Below are 6,097 nucleotides of genomic sequence, written 5' to 3'. Positions count from 1 at the left end.
GTGGCATTGTGATGTGTGGTAAAGCTGTACATTTTAAAGTGACCTTTTATTGTCCCCAGCACAAGGTGTACATATGTAATGATCATGATCTTTAATCACATTCTTGATATGCCATACCTGTCAAAAATAAGCTTTCTGTGCCTATGAAACATTTCTGGGATCTTTTATTTCAGCTCATGAAACATGGGACCAACACTTTACGTTGAGTTTATATTTTTGTTCAGCATATATAGCACATTTCTTACAACAAATGCATTTCAAGGTGTTCAAAGTCATTAATTGAAAGGCATGTAGCACATAAGATCCTTCCTCTTGGCAGGTCTCTAAACAGTGGGGCAAAAAAGTATTTATTCAGCCACCAATTGTGCAAGTTCTCCCACTTAAAAGATGAGAGAGGCCTGTAATTTTCATCATAGGTACACTTCAACTATGAGGAAAGAATGAATGGGGCCATGTATTGTGAGATTTTGAGTGAAAACCTCCTTCCATCAGCAAGGGCATTGAAGATGAAACGTGGCTGGGTCTTTCAGCATGACAATGATCCCAAACACACCACCCGGGCAACGAAGAAGCATTTCAAGGTCCCGGAGTGGCCTAGCCAGTCTCCAGATCTCACCCCCATATAAAATCTTTGGAGGGAATTGAAAGTCCGTGTTGCCAGCAACAGCCCCAAAACATCACTGCTCTAGAGGAGATCTGCATGGAGGAATGGGCCAAAATACCAGCAACAGTGTGTGAAAACCTTGTGAAGACTTACAGAAATCGTTTGACCTCTGTCATTGCCAACAAAGGGTATATAACAAAGTATTGAGTTAAACTTTTGTTATTGACCAAATACTTATTTTCCACCATAATTTGCAAATAAATTCATTAAAAATTCTACAATGTGATTTTCTGGATTTTTTTTCTCATTTTGTCTGTCATAGTTGAAGTGTACCTATGATGAAAATTACAGGCCTCTCTCATCTTTTTAAGTGGGATAACTTGCACAATTGGTGGCTGACTAAATACTTTTTTTGCTCCCCTGTAATTAAGTCTTGATCTTGACATAATGAGGGAATATCTGTTTTTATTCATATGGCCTCTCTGGACTTCTGTACTTTTATGTTATTGTTTTTCTACGGGCATATTGTTTTTCAGTATTGTTGCAAGCTGCTGCACAACGATGGTATATATGAAAACCATCATAATTATTTTCCTTCAAAACGATCAGGTTTGGCTCATTCTGACATGTCTTTATTTATTGCTCTTGTTATATTTATTGTTTTTGTTCTATTTCTTGTTGATTGATATTGCTGCATTGTTGGAGATAGACACATAAGCATTTCACTGCACCACGAAAATATCAACAACGCTTTGTACACGACCAATACATTTTATTTGATTTTGTGTCGGTTATTTCTTGCATATGTTTTATGAATTTCTGATATATTTTGGGGGGTGGGGGGGGGGGTATTTCTCTGGTCCACGCGCATGAGCAGGATGAATAGAGACGCCTTTGACTGCAGTGTGCAGTTCCGGGCTGTGCTCAATGTGGGCGGAGTCAAACTCGTTTAACCCGAACCCTTCCCGTCTCTTTCAAGATCACCCAAGTTGAGGTAAACGTTGAAGGTATCAACGTCAGCGAATCTTAATCGAACCTAACCTACATGGATAAAAAATATCAACCATGGAAGTAAGTGAGACTGTCATTATGCACTTTGTAATATTCATGTTATACCAGTGCAGTGATATATTTGTATATGACCAACTACCACACCGATGTTAGCATAGAGTTAATTAGCACCCATTTGCACCTGAGCTAGCTAATTGCTCACAATGAGGGAATCTTATTTGGTCAAGTTTTACATGTACAGTTATGTAATCGATTTGATTGTTGATTTTTCTGTGTTTCTTCAATGTATGCCTTATTGTGTTTGGCTGGCTCTAAATGTGTGTCGTTGATGCCATTCCCTTAGGTACACAGCAAGTCTACACAGCATACACAAACATAATATGTACAATAATGAAATCACCTGGTCCCAACATACATGGCAAGTCAAGAAAAGTCTTTGTAACTTGTTCAAATAAATAAAATTAAGTTAAACACATTTTACGAAAGCATTCACATTGCTTTGAAACAGTGTCCAAGGAAATATTTTTGGCATGTGAGTGCATTGATGTGAGAAATTGGGTTTGCAGTCGAAAATACATTTTCTGGTTCAACAACACCCATAATGATGTGAAAAATACTTGGGCTAATTCAGTTCCAGCTGTGTTAAAAAATGTTATGCATGCTGGAGCGTAAAAATCTGTTGAATTGTACTTTTTCTTTACTTCCACATACACTGTTCACAGAAACATTGCTCGGATCTTGGACCTTGGAGAACTTTTGGTGTGGATGATCAGGTTAGATATCCCTTTAAATGATTCCACTGAACTGTACCATTTGATGTCATTCCTTTATTGAAAATTGTACCTTCACACCACAGGATCTACCAAAGCAAGGTTTCTCAAACAACTGTGGGGTGTTTGTTTTGATGGTAAGATGCTGGCTGTTCAGTATATTATATTAGTCCTATTTTCTGTTATAACATATGAAAATATATTGTTATTTCTGTGCTTGTAGCATGCAAAGCACACTTGTTATTTCTCATACTACTTCTTCTTCTTTATTATTCTTGACTCTTTTTTTTTGGACCTATTTCCTACAGTTTTTACACGACATTCAATTCATACATCAAACTCCTGCAGAGCTGGATGCTGATGTGACATACTGTGACTTCTTGGGGGAAAAGGGATGTATGTTTCTGGACGACGCACCCATGCTGTTGATAACATGATCGAGTGGTGCAGATTACTGTTTGATTTAGTATGCTCTGTACATTGCAATGGAAGCACAGTGTGATTTCACTGAGGTATGTATAAATTATGAAATTCTCCTCACTAGTGGATATGTTTTTTGGGATCCCCATCTGACTGATTTTCTTTTTCAATGGAAAACATGCAGCAAATTATGTGACGGTGGTGCCTTGTTCTGCAGAACTTTCCCATGCCGTAAGTCTTAAACATTATAAAAACGTTTAATTTGCATCCTTAAAATCACTTGTTTCACTAGCCAGACTGACCTGAATATATTTTCATATTGAATGTATGTCATTCACTCACTAAGGTCTGAAGAAGAGAGGTTGAAAGATTGAAAAAGGTGGCGAAAACAAAACGCATTACAGGTAGGTGTCATATGATGAGTGGTATAGTCTTAAACCAATGTTTAATGTCTTAAACCCTCCCTCCAATATATTTCAGGTTGATGTAGAAGATGTCCACCCCCCCCCCCCCAAGCATGTCACATCAGCATCCAGCTCTACAGGATCAGGTACTGTATTGGCTATTAGCAAAAGTAAGATGCATTCTTGTACACGCATCCCTAGAGGTTCCCTTACATTACTTAATGACCACAATCTGTTTTCTTTCTAGATGATACTGAAAACAAAATGCATGGACAACTGGGAGCTGTGAACTGGCTATGTAGTCTACTGTATGTAAGGCTTGATGCATGGCAAGATATAATAGTTGTGATGACTTGTTGAGTAGTTATAGATGTCACTGAACACTCCTTTAGTAATAGTGGTTTTTGTTTGCATGGTGGTATTGTGAAAGTGGGGTGTAATTTGTCTTGATCACCCACTCTTAATATTTATTCTTCCTTTTTCTTCAAGGAAGCAGATGTTATTCTAAGGGGCACCCTAGATGCAGCAATGTGGTGTGAACTCAACATATAAAGGCGTTGTTTCCTTCCATAGTGTAATTGGGATGAACATGGAAGACCGCATTACAACCCTTAAAGAACTACGGTTGTATGATGGCCAGGATGAAGAGGAAAATATTCTCCTCAAGGAACAATTCATGTTACAGAGAGATTATGAGATGTTCTATGTGGAGGCAGTTGACAACAAGAAAATTACTGTCTTTGCCTCTTGAGGAGCAGGAGTGAAGCCATTTTTGAGGAGTGGTCAAACCTTGTTTTTGTCTGCTGTTTTAATTGTGTTATGTGGTTTCGTGAAGATGACGTAGAAGTCACCCGAGGCTCTGCTCTCTTTACTGGAGCTGGTATAACTTAATGTACAAAGCACATTCAGCTTGTCTATATGGTATAGTCTGTCCATTCTCATGAGGAAAGTAAATAGCATCAGGATAGGTAGTGTGTGTGTGTTCAATTAAATAATATAATTACAAAGTTAGAACACTTATCAATGCAATTTTAACAGTATATGACATACATAACAAGTCTGTTCACTGCAACAATATCAGTAGCTTGTCTCAAATATAGCATAAAGCAAAAAGTGTTACAACACATCTGCTGGTACCACATGAAATAATATTTCTTAATATATTTAAAAAAGAATTACGTTTGTATTGAATGTGTGTGTTTGTATTCAGTGTGACTGCCAAACTTCAGATGGACAAAAAAAGGTGGGTGGGTCAAACTTTTGACTCCGCCCGTATGGAGCCGGGCCTCGATTTGCACACTGCAGTCAGGGGTACTCTAAGAAATATGCGCAGCTCGTATGCTGCGTTCATAACCAAGTGGGAGGTGCTATTTACCACAAACGACTGGGACAATACACGATGCGCATCCAACTCGTCTATCATGCCACGTTCAAAACAACTGTGAACTCAAATCTCTGACTTCCGACTTTAGTGAGTTCAAAACAACTGGGAACTCTGAGGGAAAAATTAGCTCCGGCTGGGAGAGATCAATTTGAACGGTCACTCAACTCGGCGAAATCGGGCCTCTTTCTATAGCTTTCTGACGTGAACATGGCTGACTCCATGATTTGACCTTGTTCCCAGTTGTTTGAATGCGGCGTCATCCTTCCGACTTCTCCCACATGCTGACCTCATGTCAACTACTAAGGAAATTACCTCAATAACAGCATTTTCGGCAGTTAAATGTAACAGCAAGACATTCTATATACATAAAAAACGATCTATTAATAGGGTTTTAGAACACTACCAGTTGTTTACAAGCATAATAGACATACTTTTAGTTAATGGTTGACACAGCTTGTTGGCCATCAGCCAATCTGCGTTTCTCAACGCGTTCAAAGCATATGAATGTATTTACGACTTCACCACTGGTAATTACTACCTTTCCTTTTGGTTATGAATGCAGCATTATTGCCTTTGACACATGCGCTTGGACCATTTGTGTGAAAACACTAGTGCTTTTTTGTGGGCGCAACATGGGCTGATCCAAAATACAGTACATTTTTGGCTCTGTTCGATTACTTTGAAGATGTATCCAACCTTTCTTCATCGAGGTTTACATCTTCATATATAATGTAAATCAATGGTGCACACACTAATCTATTTGAAAGGTGAAAGGAAGGATTCAACATATATATCTCGCAGGTCTGTGATTGCTCCATTTAATGTATGATTTGCTCAAAAGGAAGGACATTAAACGTTTTTCATTGGAGCCTGCTGAAAGCTTCTTCACGCCTACTTTACAGAAACTTACAGTCTGCCTCTGATTTGTGGTGATCCATGCAAGGTAACGTAATGCTACTGTGAATTGGGACGCACCCTGTTATTTTTCTATGTCTAGCCAGCTAGCGGTAAAGTAGGTTACTATTATAACGTTAGTTAGCTATGCTTGTCGCCGAAACTGTCTGTTTTTATTGAAATGTGTGTGACCCTACCAAGTGTAACGATGTCACTTTTAATATTCAGCCCAAAATTCAGTTCAGTCATTACATATTGCTACAGTAACTCATTTATTATGCTGACGTTAGCATAGCCTACGTAGGCTAATCCTGTGTGAAACTAACACTGGCCGGTTAAATTGATTTATTCTCTGTGCCCTCATCCGGGCAGCTGTGTTAATAACGGGTTTTTCATCTGTAGATACACAATGTCCACCTCTGATCCAGTGGTTAGCGCTGCAGGTTCGGTGGTATCGGACCCTCAACACTCTCAGAAACTTCTCAAGGCCCTTCGCTCATTTTGGATAGAACAATGCTTCCAAGACGCAGTCTTAGTACTGGAAGGGGAAAAGATTCCAGTCCAGAAAAATATTTTGGCTGCGGCTAGTCCATATATCAGGTAAACAGCT

At 38.9% G+C, this 6,097-nt stretch overlaps 1 protein-coding gene across 4 annotated transcripts in view; it reads left to right on the top strand.

The window, feature by feature from the left end:
* The first annotated feature begins 1,533 nt into the window (after positions 1–1,533).
* The window catches only part of LOC124000087 (gigaxonin-like), a 31,196-nt gene continuing 26,632 nt past the window's right edge, over positions 1,534–6,097 (top strand). The window contains exons 1-10 of one of the 4 annotated variants that reach the window (XM_046306223.1): positions 1,534–1,675; positions 2,338–2,388; positions 2,472–2,522; positions 2,694–2,897; positions 2,990–3,036; positions 3,152–3,184; positions 3,286–3,355; positions 3,457–3,517; positions 3,699–5,536; positions 5,890–6,087. In XM_046306223.1, the coding sequence (XP_046162179.1) occupies positions 5,897–6,087 (191 nt within the window). In that variant the 5' untranslated portion in view covers positions 1,534–1,675; positions 2,338–2,388; positions 2,472–2,522; ... (5 more) ...; positions 3,699–5,536; positions 5,890–5,896. Of the gene's footprint in view, positions 1,676–2,337; positions 2,389–2,471; positions 2,523–2,693; positions 2,898–2,989; positions 3,037–3,151; positions 3,210–3,285; positions 3,356–3,456; positions 3,518–3,698; positions 5,537–5,889; positions 6,088–6,097 lie in introns of all 4 variants that reach the window. The other 3 variants (XM_046306229.1, XM_046306215.1, XM_046306236.1) reach the window with 3 other exon arrangements.

Source organism: Oncorhynchus gorbuscha, linkage group LG02, assembly GCF_021184085.1.
Source record: "Oncorhynchus gorbuscha isolate QuinsamMale2020 ecotype Even-year linkage group LG02, OgorEven_v1.0, whole genome shotgun sequence".
In the NCBI taxonomy this organism is placed as follows: Eukaryota; Metazoa; Chordata; class Actinopteri; order Salmoniformes; family Salmonidae; genus Oncorhynchus; species Oncorhynchus gorbuscha.
This window is presented reverse-complemented; position numbering and strand designations above follow the sequence as displayed.